This window comes from Rhinoderma darwinii, chromosome 12, assembly GCF_050947455.1.
Source record: "Rhinoderma darwinii isolate aRhiDar2 chromosome 12, aRhiDar2.hap1, whole genome shotgun sequence".
Lineage (NCBI taxonomy): Eukaryota > Metazoa > Chordata > Amphibia > Anura > Rhinodermatidae > Rhinoderma > Rhinoderma darwinii.
In genome coordinates this window covers 57372166-57391370 of record NC_134698.1, presented here as the reverse complement: position 1 = coordinate 57391370, position 19205 = coordinate 57372166, and the positions used below count along the sequence as shown (strand labels likewise).

General features: G+C 41.9%; 1 protein-coding gene across 1 annotated transcript in view; it reads left to right on the top strand.

Annotated features, from left to right (window-relative positions):
- EIF2AK4 (eukaryotic translation initiation factor 2 alpha kinase 4) overlaps nucleotides 1-19205 on the top strand; it is an 86997-nt gene that overhangs the window by 29519 nt on the left and 38273 nt on the right. Inside the window, exons 14-24 of the mRNA XM_075844824.1 lie at nucleotides 1800-1886; nucleotides 3278-3400; nucleotides 3810-3914; nucleotides 5247-5307; nucleotides 5430-5509; nucleotides 6044-6145; nucleotides 12051-12101; nucleotides 12262-12498; nucleotides 16338-16413; nucleotides 17998-18119; nucleotides 18861-18910. Coding sequence (XP_075700939.1) covers nucleotides 1800-1886; nucleotides 3278-3400; nucleotides 3810-3914; nucleotides 5247-5307; nucleotides 5430-5509; nucleotides 6044-6145; nucleotides 12051-12101; nucleotides 12262-12498; nucleotides 16338-16413; nucleotides 17998-18119; nucleotides 18861-18910 — 1094 coding nt within the window. The remainder of the gene's footprint in view (nucleotides 1-1799; nucleotides 1887-3277; nucleotides 3401-3809; nucleotides 3915-5246; nucleotides 5308-5429; nucleotides 5510-6043; nucleotides 6146-12050; nucleotides 12102-12261; nucleotides 12499-16337; nucleotides 16414-17997; nucleotides 18120-18860; nucleotides 18911-19205) is intronic.

The following is a 19205-nucleotide window of genomic DNA, read 5'->3' as shown; positions in this document are numbered from 1 at the left end:
CTTGAGGGGAGTGGTATGTGGTGCATGGGATGTGTAGTAATAAATAATAAATGAATAGTGTATGTGCAAGTGTAATAATAATGTAAGTGAAATATAGGGGGCAGTAATGAGTAAAGTGCCTAAAAAATAGATGAATAATGGGATGCAAGTGTGTGAAACATGGAGGGATAGTGTGTAAGTCATGAGGCGCAACGTGTCTAGCCAGGTAGAAGCCTATTTGTGACGCCTTGATAATTCATAGAGCGGGCTACCCTGCTTGCTAGGCCAAACAACAACACACCATGCTCTCCCAGCATCAAAGACCTGGCTGTGTCCAAAAGAAGCGAATATAAGTAATAATGAAAAATACCTGGGGTATTAGTGATCATTTTGGCCAAAAGGACGCAAGCTCGCGATCCACGACAAGGATCCCCAGACTTGCGAGTCCCTAACTGGAGCGAAAAGCTCCTGATGTACAGACAAAACAGATAAAAACAAGGACATTTATGCAAAAACACCGAAAAAAGGCCATACTTACAAATGGACACAGCCAGGTCTGAAACGCTGATGAAGGCGAGTGAGCAGGTGCTTTAAATAATAATAGCCACTCCCACTAGTCTTGAGGGGAGTGGTATGTGGTGCATGGGATGTGTAGTAAGAAATAATAAATGAATAGTGTATGTGCAAGTGTAATAATGCGAGCTTGCGTCCTTTTGGCCAAAATGATCACTAATACCCCAGGTATTTTTCATTATTACTTATATTCGCTTCTTTTGGACACAGCCAGGTCTTTGATGCTGGGAGAGCATGGTGTGTTGTTGTTTGGCCTAGCAAGCAGGGTAGCCCGCTCTATGAATTATCAAGGCGTCACAAATAGGCTTCTACCTGGCTAGACACGTTGCGCCTCATGACTTACACACTATCCCTCCATGTTTCACACACTTGCATCCCATTATTCATCTATTTTTTAGGCACTTTACTCATTACTGCCCCCTATATTTCACTTACATTATTACACTTGCACATACACTATTCATTTATTATTTCTTACTACACATCCCATGCACCACATACCACTCCCCTCAAGACCAGTGGGAGTGGCTATTATTATTTAAAGCACCTGCTCACTCGCCTTCATCAGCGTTTCTGACCTGGCTGTGTCCATTTGTAAGTATGGCCTTTTTTCGGTGGTTTTGCATAAATGTCCTTGTTTTTATCTGTTTTGTATGTTCTCTGACTATTCTTCATAACGTGACCGGTTTTGGGTACTCTAAGGGTATGTTCACACGCCCTATTTATGGACGTAATTCAGGCGTCTTACACCTGGAATTACGCCCGAAAAACTGCTCCAAAGCGTCGTCAAACATCTGTGTTCTGTGCAGACAGACTTTTTTTTTTACGCGCCGCTGTCAAAAGATGGCGCGTAAAAAGATGGCCGTCTCAAAGAAGTGCATGTCATTTATTGGGACGTAATTGGAGCCGTTTTTCATTGACTCCATAGAAAAACAGCTCCAATTACGTCCGTAATGGATGCTGTGAAAATCGCCTGCACTTGCAAAAACGTCTGAAATTCAGGAGCTGTTTTCGCCTGAAAACAGCTCCGTCATTTCTGACGTATTTGGCGTTTGCGTGTGAACATACCCTTACACTGGCGTTGAGAAACACTGAATAGATGTACTCACAGACTTGGGATTGTGGAATTATCAGTTTGCCAGGTCTGATGTAACGAGTGGAACTGGAGATCTACACTTGGCATTTTTGCTATCCTTGTCTGTCCGTTATGTACATATTCAGTTATTAATTATTGTGAATCCAAACAGGATGAAGAGTGTGCTGTGGAAAAAGCAGGTCTCAAGGAATCCCCATCTGAAATGGCCATTCAGACTGTGCATTATCTGTATATCCAGGTATGTGGTACTGTGTAAATTACAATTCTTAGTAAATTATTTGTAAGCTGTCACATTTTACTAATGATTTAGGCCTCGTTCACACCTGTGCTGGTATTTCCGTTCTTCTCAGTCACAGGAGCAGAGTAACGAAAATACCGGAAGTGCCGGTTCCGTTTTGCAACAGACACCGCCGGCGGCTGCCAGAATCCATTGACTTTAATGGGTTCTGTCGGGGTGTCGGTCGTTTTGCCGGAAACCATACCACAGCACGCTGCGCTATAGTTTCTTGTATTTTTGGCCGGATCTGCGACGGAAGCCCCTAACGCAGATGTGAGCGAGGCCTTAGTCAGTGCTTTTTACTTCCTGCAAGTTCCACTAGGACTGAGCTTATATAAGGTATCTGTATTTTGCACTGTAATATACTTTATATTTGAAGATTTAACACGTGTCCAGCAAAGGCAAGATCATGTACCTATGATATTTAGCATATTTTGTCCACAGTTCTAGCTATTAGAATGCCTGCTGATCTAGTCAGACACCACAATGCTACTTATCACAGGATAAAACGCTAAGGGCCTGTTCACATCAGCGTTTGGTTTCTGTTCATCGATCCTATTTAACTTTTCCGTCGGAGGAACTGATGAAAAGAAACCATATCTTCCATTTGAATTACCATTGATTTCAATAGTAATGGTTCCGTTGCAGTTAGTTTCCATTCCGTAAAGTGTTTGTTTTTTTTTTCACGGAAAAAAACAATAGTATAGTCAACTAAGTTATAGTTTTTGTGAACAAAACGGAAACCAAATGCAACGGCAGCATTACCGTTGAAATTAATGGAAACTGAAGCTATGGTTTCTGTTCGGCTTTCCTTTCATCCGTTCCGACGGAAAGGTCTAAGGCTATGTTCACATGCTAAAGTAAAAACGGCTGTAAACTATGGAGCTGGTTTCAATAGAAAACCGCCTCTGATTTTCAGCCGTTTTTAAAGGATCAAACGTTTTTTGATGCGTTTTTTGGAGCCATTATTCTATTTACACAATGAAAAACGGCTCAAGTGACATGCACTTCTTTATTTTTTTATTTTTTATGGGGTGCTTTATTTACGTGCCGTTTTAAAAAAAAAACAAAAAAAAAAAAAAAAAAACAACGCCCCTTCTGAACACAATACTGTTTTTCCCATTGAAATCAATTGGCAGATATTTTGGAGGCATTCAGCTTCTGGTTTTCAGGCATTTTTCGAGGCCTTTACGCCCTGAAAAACGCCTGTGAACATACCCTAACGCAACCCATGAACAGAAACCAAATGCTGATGTGAACAGGCCCCTACTTGTTTACTGCTGGATTACATTACTATTTAATAAACTTGATACTGTTGATAAAACAGAACACATTACAATTTGTTTTTTAAGATGGAATATTGTGAGAGAAGCACTTTACGAGACACTATAGATCAAGGATTGTGTCTAGACAACAATCGTCTTTGGAGGCTGTTTAGAGAGATATTGGATGGATTGGCGTACATTCACGAGCAGGTACGTAATGAAGTCACAGCTGGTAATGAACTTTGGCAATACATGAAAATTCAACTGCTATGGGTGAAGGTGGGTCGTGTTCTGTATGTGAGGAAAACCATAAACTTCTAATAGTCTGTGTGGTTGGCCTTAATGAAATACAACAACTATTTTTATTCTCTGGCCCATTAGAGGGGCACGTTCTGTAAATTGTGGTGAAGGTAATCGTTTTTCGGGTGGCTATAGTTGTGAGTTGTCCACGCCCTCTGGACTAAGCTACTTTGAGGCAGGTGTAGGGGTAAGGGTTTCCTGAGAGATACACATTTGTCAGGGGTTCTCCCACTTTGATAAGGTTGTGAATCTCATGTATGGCCAGCTGAATATCATTCTATGCTGTTTACCAGTAACTGATGACTGCTGTGACTTACAGGGGATGATACACAGGGACTTGAAGCCTGTTAACATTTTCTTGGATTCGGAGGATCATGTGAAGATCGGGGATTTTGGTCTGGCTACAGATCACCCAGCCTATAAAGTAAGTGCTTATACTTCAGCAGCTCTGAAATTGAACCTTACACTTTTATTGGACTGATCACATTACAAATTAGTAAATACATTAGATTTTTCCTTAAAAATGGCGCAGGTCTTTGAAGTTGGGGTATTTCATCACTCTTGGCCATGCCCCCTCTTCTAGACTCTTTTTAAGCCTGTTTTGGTAGCTTTGAAGTGTCTAAAACATAATTTGGTAAATGCCATTCACTGGATTTATGGTGCAATTGGTGTTAGAATATTGGAACATTTTGCTTAGCGGCTCTGTCGCCAGTTTAATACTTCATCTCCTACCTAATGTAATAAACGCTTTGCTGATAACTGTTTTGTTTTTGTTTTTTTGAAAAATGTTTATTAGTGACTAACTTCTGATTTATTTTTACATTTATGCGAATTTTTTGTAAAAGCCCAACAGTTTTTTTTTTTTTGTTTTTTTTTTTTCGTTTCACCAAGTGGGCGTTGTAAAGAAAAATCAATACCTATACCAGACTGAAGACTACTAGTATATCCAGAAAATGAAACACACATAGCACAAGTCATGTACCATGACAATATAAAATAAACTTTATTGAAATATACATAACACATTGGCCATCAAAATATAAAAACAATATAGCACACAGTTAAAAAGGAGAGTATGGAGGAGCTGCGTGAATAATCCAATATATATGCTACCATACTAAAAACATCCTGTGATGTGGTAACAAATGCAGATATCTATAGAAAAGATAATCATATAGATCAAGTATTTGGACAACAGAAGCACATAAATATATTTAGCACCTGACAGAAGAGCACACAATTGTGCATGCATATAAGAGTATACAGCTAAAGCTCCAAGTTGCACCCAAAACAAAGACCATGCTTTATAAATAAAGGATATTGCACAAACCCATGGACTGCATGATAGGAAGCACGCAGGAACACTCCACACTGCTGTTTTTTTTTTTTCGTTTCACCAAGTGGGCGTTGTAAAGAAAAATGTATGACTCTGACCAATCAGCATCATACACTTCTCTTCATCCATGCCCAGCTTTATTCACAGCACAGCGTGATCTCGCCGACTCCTGCTATTCCTTCACTGAAGCGACGGGAGAATGACCAGACATCGCTTCCAGCCGTGCCAGGACTGCTGCTGAGGAGGGTAATCGTCCTGGCACGGCTGGAGCCGAAGTCTGGTCATTCTCCCGTCGCTCCGGTGAACAAAACAGTAGTTATCTACATCAAAGCCTTTATTAGATTAGGTAGGAGATAGAGAAGTATTAAACTGGTGGCAGAGACTCTTTAATCTCCGCATATTTTTTTTTCTCTGTTGTAGATTGAATCAACGCAAGACGAGGACAAAGGTTATACTGATATTGCTAAGGTTGACCCTGAAGGTAATTCCATAGTTGTTTAAGGACGACTCTTCCGCTTTTGTTTTGGATCATTGTAATTAAAAGTAGGCTGTTTCATCTAGTGCTTTGCTCCTATAATTTAATTATTTACCTTTTTTCTTCAGGGAAGCTCACCGGTATGGTGGGCACAGCTTTATATGTGAGTCCAGAAGTCCAGGGGAACACCAAAGCTTCCTATAATCAGGTAATAAACCGCAATTGATCAAGAGGCTTCTTGCATTTGCAGCTTTGCAAATAGAATACGGGGTTAACAGGGATCAATCTCCACTATATATACAGCCTATTTTTGGTAAGGCCCCATGCACACGACAGTGTTCGTTCCGTGATATACGGTACGCGTGTCCCGACTGAACACCGTGCAGAGAGCCGGGCTCCTAGCATCATACTTATCTATGACGCTACTGACGATCACTGCCTCGCTGTGGGACAACGATCTCGTACTGTAATCATGTTTTCAGTACGGGACAGAAGTTCCGTGGACAGGCAGTGACACCTAGAGTCATAGATAAGTATGATGCTAGGAGCCCGGCTTTCTGCACAGTGTTCGGTCTGGGACATGCGCCCGACATGCGGACCGTATATCATGGACCAAACACGGTCGTGTGCATGGGGCCTAACTGAAAATTTTACACTGCTTCTGGCATTGCAGATTACCACTGTGTGATATTCAGTACTTAAAACTAATTCTTAAAATGTTGTTTTTTTTTTCTTTGTCTAGAAAGTTGACCTGTTCAGCTTGGGTATAATATTGTTTGAGATGTCTCACAGACCTATGGACACGAGCTCTGAAAGGATTTCAGTATTGAGCATGTTGAGACAGGTATGTTAAATTGTGTAAGTAATAAATGTTATATTTTGGCTACATTATTAGGAAACTGACTTCAATGATATAAAAAGCGCATATAAAAAAGTTTCGGAAATGCAGAACGCCCTGTTAAACCGTCCCGTCAGAAGGACATCGAGTCTGCCAGAAATGGGAGCCCCTCGTACAAAAGTCGGGACAGATGGTTCTTGTTGTGCTTGGGCAGCCTTAGTTCTGGATCCAAGTTCACTTGATGGTTGTGATTTTTTATTTTTTTTTGGCTCCCAGTAAGAAGAGGAGTCCAGTAGTAGTTTTCTTCTGAAGCCTGCACTAGCTGTAGAGTCCTGAGCGATGGGTGTCGTTGGCCACCTAGAAACCTTTACAGGAGATAAATCTTTGTACAAACAGAGTTTTATACTGCTCAGGTGCTGGGTGACCTATGGAAAGGCCTGCTAGCGGATGTTGGTGGATCACGGGATTGGTGCTCAGCAAGAAAGTAAAACTTAGGGGCCGGTGGGTATTCACACATGTACACCGGACAACAGCTTTTGCCTGGAGCTTCTCATTAAGTTCATTTTAGAAGCTAGACTAGAAACATCCATTGTTTCTCTGGCTACAACATGTATACATAGAAATCCCTGTTTTGGCGAGTCTGTATCTTGATGAGCTCTTTGCTTTTAACCTTCCTGCATCCCCAGGGTAAAGCTTCACGTTCTATTTTTCCATCCACCTTAACCCCTTCCCGCTCCTTGACGTACTATTACGTCATGGCAGCTGTATCGTTCGCGCTCCATGCCGTAATAGTACGTCTCGGGAGTAACGGCCGTTTCGGCCGTCCTCCCGACACATACAGGAGCTGTGACGCTGCTGTCTTGTTCAGCAGCTGTCACAGCTCCTACAGCGGGGACCGATCGCTGTGTCCCCGCTGATTAACCCCTTAAAAGCCGCGTTCTATAGAGATCGCGGCTTTTTAGGGGTTAAGCTGCCATCGCCGGCCTGCTACGCGATAGCGGCCGGCGATGGTGACTATGGCAACCGGACACCAAACAATGGCGTCTGGCGATGCCATAGACGGAAGCCTAGTGGGTCCTGACAACGTCAGGACCCACTATGCTTGCTGTCAGTGAGTAGCTGACAGTTCTAATACACTGCACTACGCATGTAGTGCAGTGTATTAGAATAGCGATCAGGGCCTCCTGCCCTCATGTCCCCTAGTGGGACAAAGTAATAAAGTAAAAAAAAAGTTAAAAAAAGTTGTGTAAAAATAAGAAAATAAAAGATTTAAAAGTATTAAAAGTAAAAATCCCCCTTTTTCCCTTTATCAGTCCTTTATTATTAATAAAAATATATAAAAAAACAAATAAACTATACATAATTGGTATCGCCGCGTCCGTAACGGCCTGAACTACAAAATTATTTCATTATTTATCCCGCACGGTGAACGCCGTAAAAAAAATAAATAATAAACCGAACCACAATCACAATTCTTTGGTCACTTCACCTCCCAAAAAATGGAATAAAAAGAGATCAAAAAGTCGCATGTACCTAAAAATGGTACTGATCGAAACTACAGTTCGTTACGCAAAAAATAAGTCCTCGCACGGCTTTATTGATTGAAAAATAAAAACTTTATGGCTCTTAGAATAAGGTAACACAAAAAGTGAATGATTGTTTACAAAACTTATTTTATTGTGCAAACGCCATAAGACATAAAAAAAAACTATAAACATCTGGTATCGCCGTAATCGTATCGCCCCGCAGAATAAAGTGAATATGTCATTTATAGCGCACGGTGAACGCTGTAAAAAAAAACGAAAAAAAAAACAATCGTACAATTGCTGTTTTTTAGTCACCACGCCACCTAAAAATAGAATAAAAACTGATCAAAAAGCCGCATGCACCCCAAGAAAACTACAATGGATTCCTCAAGGGGTCTAGTTTCCAAATTGGGGTCACTTTTGGGGGGTTCCCAATGTTTTGGCACCACAAGACCTCTTCAAACCGGACATGGTGCCTAATAAAAAAGATGCTTCAAAATCCACTAGGTGCTCCTTTGCTTCGGAGGCCGATGCTTCAGTCCATTACCGCACGAGGGCCACATGTGGGATATTTCTCAAAACTGCAGAATCTGGGCAATACGTATTAAGTTGCGTTTCTCTGATAAATCCTTTTGTGTTATAAAAAAAATGGTATAAAGAGGATTTTCTGACAAAAAAAATAATGTAAATTTCACCTCTACTTTGCTCTAAATTCCCGTGAAACACCTAAAGGGTTCATAAACTTTCTAAATGCTGTTGTGAATACTTTGAGGGGTCTAGTTTCTAAAATGGGGTGTTTGATAGGGGTTTCTAATATATGGGCCCCTCAAAGCAACTTCAGAACTGAACTGGAACCTAAAAAAATAAATAAATGAGGCAATACTTCGCTTCTTACATTATACTGATAATGAGCCGTGCCCACCCCGAGATGACCCCAGTTTTGACCGTTTGTATAAACGGAGACCCCTATTAGACCGTTCCAGTGCCCGGTTTTCCCAAGCATACACCCCTGAGAAGTGTATTTCTATTGATGAGTCCCTGGTACATTTTAAAGGGAGGGTTCAATTCCGCGAGTACCTGCCGGGTAAGAGGGCAAGGTATGGCGTGAAGATGTATAAGCTGTGAGAGTGCATCAGGGTATACCTACAGGTTTAGGATATATGAAGGAAAGGCCACCCCCAAACCAGACTGCATCCTGGACTACAATAGGTACATGGGAGGGATGGACTTGTAAGATCAAGCCCTGAAGCCCTACAGCGCCATGCGGTGTGGTATAAGAAGCTGGCCGGGCACATCATACAGATGGCATTGTACAATGCGTACATGCTACGTCGATGTGCAGGCCAGACGGGAACTTTCCTGGAATTTCAAGAGGTGATTATCAAGAACCTAATCTTTAGGGACCAAGAAGGGGGGGGCACCCAGTACTTCTGGAAGCGAGCCCACACGCATCGTACCAGGGCAACACTTTCCAGGAGAAGTTCCCCAAACTGGCAAGAAGGGAAAAAGTCAAAAGAGGTGCAAAGTCTGCTATAAGAGGGGGTAAGGGAGGACACAATATATCAATGTGACACGTGTCCCGAATAACCAGAGCTCTGTATGAAAGTGTTTTAAAATTTATCATACATCCCTTGGTTTATAATTTACCCCAATTTTACTTACCCTGATGCACTCCACACAGCTTATCCCCCCTCGTCTTTCCCCTCTGATCCCTGCTGTGTGTCCAGGCAGCTGATAACAGCCACATGTAGGGTATTGCCATACCCGGGAGAACCCACATTACAGTTTATGGGGTGTAGGTCTCCGGTCAAAATGGCCACTACACCTCTAGATGAATGCCTTAAGGGTGTAGTTTTTAAAACGGGGTCACTTCTTGGGGGTTTCAACTGTTCTGGTACCTCAGGGGCTTCTGCATACATGACTTCGCACTAGAAAATCCCCAGTAGGCCAAATGGTGGTCCTTTCCTTCTGAGCCCTCCCATGGGCCCAAATGGCAGTTTATCACAACAAATGGGGTATTGCGGCCCTCAGAACAAATTGCGCAACAGAATGGGGTATTTTGTTTCTTGTGAAAATAAGAAATTTTCAGCCAAAACTACATATTATTTGAAAAAAATAATTTTGTTTTCATTCCCAGCCCAATTCAAATAAGTTCTGTGAAAAAACTATGGGGTCAAAATGGTCACAACACCCATAAATGAATTCCTTGAGGGGTGTAGTTTCCAAAATGGGGTCATTTGTGGTTGGTTTCTATTGCTTTGATACCTCTGGGGCTCTGCAAATGCGACATGGCACCCGAAAACCAATCCAGCAAAATCTGGACTCCAAAGAACACACAGCGCTCCTTTCCTTCTGAGCCCTCCCATGGGCCCAAACGGCAGTTTATCACCACAAATGGGGTATTGCCGCACTCAGGACAAATTGGGCAACAAAATTGAGTATTTTGTTCCCTGTGAAAATAAGAAATTTTGGTAAAAAATTACATCTTATTGAAAAAAATGTCATTATTTTAATGTCACAGCCCAATTGAAATAGGTGCTGTGAAAAAACTGTGTGGTCAAAATGCTAACAACAACCATAAATGAATTCCTTGAGGGGTGTAGTTTCCAAAATGGGGTCACTTTTGGTGGGTTTCCATTGCTTTGATACCTCTGAGGCTCTGCAAATGCGACATGGCACCCGAAAACCAATCCAACAAAATCTGGACTCCAACAAACATATAGCGCTCCTTTCCTTCTGAGCCCTCCCATGGGCCCAAACGGCAGTTTATCACCACAAATGGGGTATTGCCACACTAAGGACAAATTGGGCAACAAAATGGGGTATTTTGTTCCTTGTGAAAATAAGAAATTTTGATCACAAATGACATTTTATTGGAAAAAATGACATTTTTTTCATTTCAGAGCCCAATTCAAATACGTGCTGTGAAAAAACTGTGCGGTCAAAATGGTAACAACAACCCTAAATGAATTCCTTGAGGGGTGTAGTTTCCAAAATGGGGTCACTATTGGGGGATTCCTACTGTTTTGACACCTCAACACCTCTTCAAACCTGGCATGCTGCCTAAAATATATTCTAATAAAAAAGGGGCCTCAAAATGCACTAGGTGCTTCTTTGCTTCTAGGGCTTGTGTTTTAGTCCACGAGCGCAGTAGGGCCACATGTGGGACATTTCTAAAAACTGCAGAATCTGGAGAATACATATTTAGTAGTGTTTCTCTGGTAAAACCTTCTGTGTTACAGAAAAAAAAATGAATAAAATTGAAATTCAGCAAGAAAAATGAAATTTGCAAATTTCACCTCCACTTTGCTTTAATTCCTGTGAAATGCCTGAAGGGTTAAAAAACTTTCTAACTGCTGTTTTGAATACTTTGAGGGGTCTAGTTTTTAAAATGGGGTGTTTTATCAGGGTTTCTAATACATAGGCCCCACAAAGCCACTTCAGAACTCAAGAGGTACCTTAAAAAAAAGGCTTTTGAAATTTTCTTAAAAATATGAGAAATTGCTGTTTATGTTCTAAGCCTTGTAACGTCCAAGAAAAATAAAAGAATGTTCAAAAAAACGATGCCAATCTAAAGTAGACATATGGGAAATGTGAACTAGTAACTATTTTGGGTGGTATAACCGTCTGTTTTACAAGCAGATGCATTTAAATTCAGAAAAATGCAATTTTTTCAAAATTTTCTCTACATTTTGCAATTTTTCACCAATAAACACTGAATATATCGACCAAATTTTACCACGAACATGAAGCCCAATGTGTCACGAGAAAACAATCTCAGAATCGCTTGGGTAGGTTTAAGCATTCCGACGTTATTACCACATAAAGTGAAATATGTCAGATTTGAAAAATGGGCTCTGAGCCTTAAGGCCAAAACTAGGCTGCGTCCTTAAGGGGTTAAGGAATTATTCATATAGATTGTATAGCGAAGTTCTGAGTGACCCAAAATGTATTCTGGTCCTGGTTGATATTTTCCTACCGTGCCCCACAATTACAGGACTACCTTTACTGTCTGATTATCACAAACTACTTCTGTTCTAAATAGCAAATTGTATATACATAATGTCAGACTCCATATTCAAACCGCTCAGCTGAGCTCTGATACTGTGGAGCTCTGCAGAATACAACTTGCTATAGAATCAGCAGGGAATGCTTGGAAAATTCAGCTCAGAGGTCTGCAGAATTGTGAACGTAGATCTAGTTGAAACTGGGCTATACTATGAATTGTCAGCCAGGATTTGTTCGAGATTAGGAAAGGAAAGTACTCACAAAGGTGTTCAACATTTTATGTAGATGATATAAACCGCAGTAAAATGGTGCTCAAATGTGAACATATACTCTGAATTAATTGTAAAGTGTAAGTTAAATCTTTTGTCTTCTTTCAGCCCTCCATAGTTTTTCCAAATGATTTTGAGAAACCAGAAACTGAGAAACAGGTACATGATTCATTCCTGTTCTATTGATGGTGCAGAAGTTTACCATTTTCATCTTGAAAATACTTCTAGTGGACACCACATATTTGTGACATCGCGATTGGTCATGCAAACTTTTTTGTTTTTCTCTTATAATTAACCAGACCTATTATGTACTTTGCAGAGAAAAGTTATTACCTGGCTCCTAAACCATGATCCTGCAACCCGACCCACCGCAATGGAGCTTCTGAAATGTGACCTCTTGCCCCCACCACAATTAGAAGAGTCTGAGCTCCATGAAGTTCTTCATCACACCTTGGCCAATATAGATGGAAAAGCGTACCGCACCATGATCAGTCAAATATTTTCCCAGCGCATTTCACCTGCTATGGACTACACGTACGATAGTGACATATTTAAGGTACGGTTGAGTAACGCTTTATGACCGTGCATGCTCCTTTTACTTGTCGTCTACTAATCAAACTGCAGGCAGTGAGCTCATTTTTGTGATGTATTTCTCTTTAAAATAAGAGTTTAATATTTTTCTTCCATTTTTTTTCTGGAAATGTGATTTCCTGTTTTATAGTGGTTTGTGACATGGGTTTACTTCATGACGTGAGATGGCGCACTTAGTCAAACTTTTCAGTATAGATTAATAGATCAACTGCAGAGTCATGATTCGTTTTAAAGAGGACCTGACTGCTCCCCTGACATGGTTGTTTTAGTAAATACTTGTATTCCCAATAAAATAGAGCCTCAAATTCTGTTGTGCCTTCCTCTGTTATTTTGCTTGGAAATGTATGAATTGACAACTTGCCCATACCCACTCTTAAGCTGGGTTAACATGGGCAGGTATGTGCCCATAAGGAGCACCGATCGCCAATAATTAAAGGTTGATCGGCGCACTTTTAAAGGCTCTTTACACGGACCATATGGTCTACTTAATGATGTCGGCAGCACATCCGCTGCTTACACAGGGAGCTGTGCTGATGACTAATATGATTTTCAGGACAGCATAAAAGATTAAATAAGGCAACCAACAATCGTGGGCTGATTGCTGCCCTCTTTACACTTGTCAATAATCTGGAACAAGCTCTCGTTCGCCCGATCATTAGACAGTGGAAAGGTCCATTTGCATGGGCCATTTAGGCCACTTTCACACTTGGGAAGTGCAAATTTCTAGATGGTATGACTGACATTGCTATGCAGTTATTGTAAATATCAGGGAGCCGGAGCAATTGTGTTATGCAGATGGTCTACTGCTTCTTCAAATGTCTTCCGCCCAAAGGCTAGATTTCTGCCTTTTTTTAGTAGCTGTCCAACTTTTGCTAGCGATATTTCAAGCTGGTTGGGCTGCACCCCTTTACCCTGCCTTCTTGGGTCCAAGAAGGCCATCCGTGGTCCTCCCTTCTCCCGACTGTCCCCACTGAGCCGGACCGGGTACAACCCCTATCTCTGGCAGGGATAAACCTTCCTTGGTCCCCCTATTTGTTATGGGCATCCTGGACTATAAAGCCGACCAGCTTTTTCCCATGAGACTGCCCTCTGAACCTCCGGCTTTTCTGGCCATAGGCACTCCACTACACCTGCCTGCCACGCTTTTTGGTTCAACGTTTGGGCAGCTGTTCCAGTTTCCAATCCCTTTTTCACAGGTCTTCTGTTGGCTAACTGCCTTCTCTTAAGGCCATTTCACATGTGCCAATGATCGGGTCAACGAGCGTTCATACAAACGGCACACGTTTTAAAGGTGGTAAACACGGGCGAATATCTGCCCGTATAAAATCACCTTTTATAAAATCGCCTTTTAGGTCTAGTCTGGACAAGATTATATTTGTGACTGCTTGTGGGAAGAGCACTGACTTAACCCAGAATAAACGGCAATACTCCGTTTCTAGCCCTCTGAGCATTTTTGGAGACAAAATGCTATAGGGAACACCGGCTCATTGGAACATAAAGAAAAAAACGGGCTTTTAGACATGACTTTCCTGACACCCGCATCCTTAACCCTCCAAAACGGGTATCGCAGGATCCATCTCTGCATGAAGGTCAGCCCTCACTTGGGCCTGCTTGGGTGGTGGGCAGACTCCGTCTTGTTTGGGACTTGTATTGGTCTCCTCTCCGAAGGAATAGGTCTATGACATCGTCCATTCGGGCTACAAAATTGGGCTTGTTTACATGCCCCACAGACCGCCTCCTTTGGTCAGTTCCCCCCAGCCATTGCGTTGTGGACTACGTACTCCTCCAGGGGGTGTAGTCGTCTCTGCTTTTCAGGAGACAAGTTTTCAGGGTTTTTTTCCTCCAGTGTTTTGTGGTCCTCAAGAAGGATATTTCTGGTGCCCCATTTTGGGTCTTGAAGACAACCTTTCAGTAGATTTGAGGCCTCAAAACTCCTGACAGGGTGATCTAGGGGAGGGAAAGGGCATTTGAAACTTACCTTTTTTTTTTTTCCAAGTCATGACCGAGAAACCGACATTTAATTTCCCCAGCGCGGCAGTGACTGCTCTAGCGGCCAATTAGTTTGTATTCTAGGATGCATACCTTGTGTCCTCTGAAGCCTTTCTCTGTTGCATAGTTTTGAAGATAACCATGCACTCATTGTGCTCATGCTGTTTTTGTTTTTTTTCCCCACTCCTGGAGACCGCTTTTATGTCCCAAGGTCATCATCTGTGTCTACCAAATACACGGATGAGAACTGGATTTTTGTTACTCACCGTAAAATGTTCTTTTTACGTACTCTGGGGAACACAGCACCTGCCACGTTTCTTCCTTCAGGTGCTTTAACTGGTCTCCATAAGCAGAGGTGTTTTTTTTGTTTTTTTGTTTTTTTTTCTCCTTTGGATCTCTTATGGTTGTTCATCCAATTTGTAGAAACTGTTAAAAGGGTTGTCCAGTTTTGGAAACCAATTTTTTTTAACTATCCTATTGGGGAATTCGAAATAGTCAAGAGTGTCTCTCGCTCTGGGGGGCACAGCATGTCCACGTATTGTGCGGGGCAGCCCATTGATTTCAAGAAGAACTGTGTAATGCTTCATTTCTCCTGTACTGACTCTGAAGGAAAGAGAACACTTGCTGCCAAGTTCCCCCACAGATTGCAGCTGACTTCTGGGTACCTCTGCATCGGGACAACCTGTAACAAGCTTCTCTCCGGGGGACCTTTCTAACACAAAGGTATTGTTGAAAGTGGACAACCCCTTTTAATGTTTTCCTCTGCTTCTCCTACTGCTTGTATACAAATTGGTAGGAAGCCAACATCTTTTTAACTTAGTGTCTGCCTCCTAGTGGCAGCAGCTATACCCACGGTCATAATCTGTGTCCCCCAATAAGCATGACGGGAAAAGAATTTTATGTTACATAACAAAGTTTTTATGGGGAATACAAGTATTTACCGAAACAGACCTGTCAGGAGACCTAAGGGTATGTTCACACGAGGGCGTCCGTAACGGCTGAAATTACGGGGATGTTTCAGCCTGAAAACATCCCCGTAATATCAGCCGTAACGGCATGTGCAGGCGCTTGAACGGCGCGTCAATTCCGGGCGTAATTGGCGCTGCTATTCATTGGAGTCAATGAATAACGGCTCCAATTACGGCCAAAGAAGTGACAGGTCACTTCTTTGACGCGGGCGTCTATTTACGCGCCGTCTTTTGACAGCGGCGCGTAAATTACGCCTCGTGTGAACAGACAAACGTCTGCCCATTGCTTTCAATGGGCAGATGTTTGTCAGCGCTATTGAGGCGCTATTTTCGGACGTAATTCGGGGCAAAAACGCCCGAATTACGTCCGTAAATAGGCCGTGTGAACATACCCTAATGGCTCCTCTTTTAAGGGAACCTGTCAGCAAACCACCAGCATGCCGTTATGCAGCTGGGGTTCGTGTTCCGAACCTGCCTACCTCAAAAACGTACATTTAGGGAGTAGTTAGTAAAGTAAATTACAACTTACCAAAAGGGGTCCGGTAGAGGAGTCCGGCAGCATCAGGCGCATGCGCATTGCACACGTGAAGCCGAGGACTGTACACCGCTCTTTACGGTGCATACGCAGTGTACTGTCTCTGCTTCATATGCACATGTTGCCCGATGCTGCTCTGTTGTAATTTACTTTACTAACCCCTAAATGTAAGTTTTTGAGGTAGGCAGGTTTGGAACACTAAACTCCACCTGCATAACGGCATGCTGGTGGTTTACTGACACAAAATTTACTGACTGGCTGTCATCCACTGCCTCTCACATAGGGTTATCTCCTTAATTCTTTCTTTTCCAGGGTAGTTTCTCTGTCCGATCAGCAAGAATACAACATCATGTTTGTGAGACAGTGTGCCGTGTATTTAAAAGACATGGTAAGTTTAAAATCCTTTTGAGTGTTCATGCTTCTCATTCTCCAATCATTTGGTGACCTTGAAGTCACTAAACCAGTTTTTGATAAAATTTAAGATGAAATACCTGTATGTTGCTGTTTTCTAAGCTTGTGATACTGATCCGTCCTGTAGTTTTACCAAATCATGTCACTATTTCAGTAGCTAATGCTGACAGAACCACTCCTGCTCATGTGGTGGTTTAGAAAATATGATGTGTAACCCATGTCCAATATTTAAAGTGATTATATTTCATCAAACTTTTGATATGTAATAGAGACATATCAAAAGTTTGGATCTGTGGGGTCTGGGTGCTGAGACTCCCACCGCTGCTGAAACGAAGGTGCAGAAGTGTTCAGCTGAGAGCCTTGCAGCTTTGGTTGTGATCGGCGCTCCCTGTGAAGCTGGAGACGATTCATATAGACGTTCTATGTAAGCCGTCTTCAGCCTGAGGATGAGCACTAATCACGGTCGAAGGAGCAAAGCTGAGTGCTCTTGCACCTTTGTTTAAGCAACGGTGGAGTCTCAGCACCCAGACCCCACAGATCCAAACTTTTGATATGTCTCTATGACATATCAAAAGTTTGAAAGTGTAGTTGCTATTTGTCTAGTACTGTGGTTTAATTAGATCTGATTGGTCACTTGTCCTTTGAGACTGCAATGGAAGAAGCCAAATGTTTTTGTTTCTTATATCAACAAAAATGTTCCGGGTATGTCCCTGGCCCTATGACGTTCTCTTGCCGCAGTAGCTTGGTATAATTACTGCAAAACTTTAGATTTGCCACGTATCGTGTAGTAGAACTAGCTCTGCACGGTTCCTGTGATCGGTCTCCGTAGTGTCTGGTATTTATGTTCCATGTTTTATTTCCTACCAAGTATTCTATACATAGTTGTCAGGGCGTGCTGGGAGTTGTACTTTCACAACAACAGGGTAGCTACTCGTTGCAGACCACAGCATTATAATGTTAATTTCCTCAATGGCCCTACACAGACCATGTAAAGAGACAGGTGAAATCTGGAGAAATTATCTGAGTACGAGGCATTCTAATTTTACACTTTGCATGGTGGTTAATACATGGAACTTTAGCTCAATATGTGGCTGCATATGTTTAAAGAAGGCGATCAGGGACATATGCCTAGGACAGCGTCTATAGAAAATCGCATTGCATTTTTTTCAGCCATGTTTTTTTCCTCAAGTCAAAAAAATAGCAATTACATTTATACTCTGGTCACTGTATGGAAAAAAACAAGTATGAACTGGTGTATGTGTATCGGCCGAACCCAACTGGCCGACCATCTGTGTATGACTGTCCCGGCCGGTGTCAGAGGAGAGAAGGGTCAAGCGCGTTGAATTTCAACATGACCGATCCTTTATTCATTAGTAGATAAGCCGCTGCCAGAGGAGTCTAGCAGCGGCTTTCTCCCTATTGAATACACATACATGCTCCACCAAGCCGAGTGTGCATGTGTTTGGGGGAAGAGCAGTCAGCCAAACGATCGTTTAGCCGACATCGATCTAAATCGTATGGCCAGCTTACGTCACATTGTCCGTATGTTGCTTTGGTTTAGGAGCTGTGAAGTTACATACACCATTGTTAATGCCTCGAAGCAAGATGCTGTCGGAAAGTGGTGAATCTGCCTGTTTTATGGACCACAGTGGTATGCTCGTGACACTGCCGTATAATCTCAGGGTAGGTATGGTTAGCATTACTGTAAGCAGCAACTATTGATTACATGGTTTATAACGGAGAGAATAGGACTTGTAGTCTACTAAATTTACAAATGGCTTCATAAGCACAATAGAGCGTATGTTGGGTCACAGTAATTGTGACAAACCCGATTCTTACAATTTTTAAGATTCCCTTTGAAAGTAGTGCATCTGTGTCTCCTGGTTCCAGATAACAATATGTGTAGTCTGGTTCTGCCGATGTGTTGATCCACTCGCCTGCTTCTGTGGCTAAACAAAAGACCGTAGGAAAGAAGGCAGATGGATGGGAGTAACTCGTGGCTGCAGGATCAGACTAAACTAATAGTTGGCGTGTAGTATCCATGGAGATAAATAGATTTAGCTGTCAGAAAAAAGGAGTTTCATTTTTTTTTTTTATGTTTACAAATATTCATGCCACTGATATACATTCATACTCATCGATTTAACTACTACCGCATGCAACATACTTTTATTTACAATTCTTACTATATAGTCCTGTTTACACGGGGTGTATTTGATGCAGTTTGTGGTGCGTAAAACACACAGAAAAACGCGTCATACAATGCGTCAAAAACATGTAATTTAAAAAGCGCTTTACAAAAATGCTAGTGTGTTTGAAACATTTACACCGTTTTTTTTTTTTAGTGCTATGTGAACAAGGCCTAAAAAAAAAAAAAATACTACCACAATTTGTGCTTTCACTTCTTTTTCCTTTCTTTTGTAGATTCCATTTGCACGATTTGTTGCACGTAGCAATGTGACCAACATGAAAAGGTAACCTATACAAACAAAGTGGAGACGCTGCCCACAAAAACCAATCAGATTCCGACTTGCGTTTCTCCCAGTTCCGGTTAGAAAATTCAGTAACCTGGTTGGTTGTTGTGAGCAACGCTTTCACTTTCCCGCACACGAGGTCCGTAGTTTTTAACTTAAAATCCAAAAATACTCAAGTGTGATCAAATGGAATCGCAATGTAAATTTGAAATTGTCCATAGTCATGAAGAGAGTATTATGGGAGCGCTTTGTGTCTGAAACTACTATTTCCTAAATGAATGCTATATTATATCAT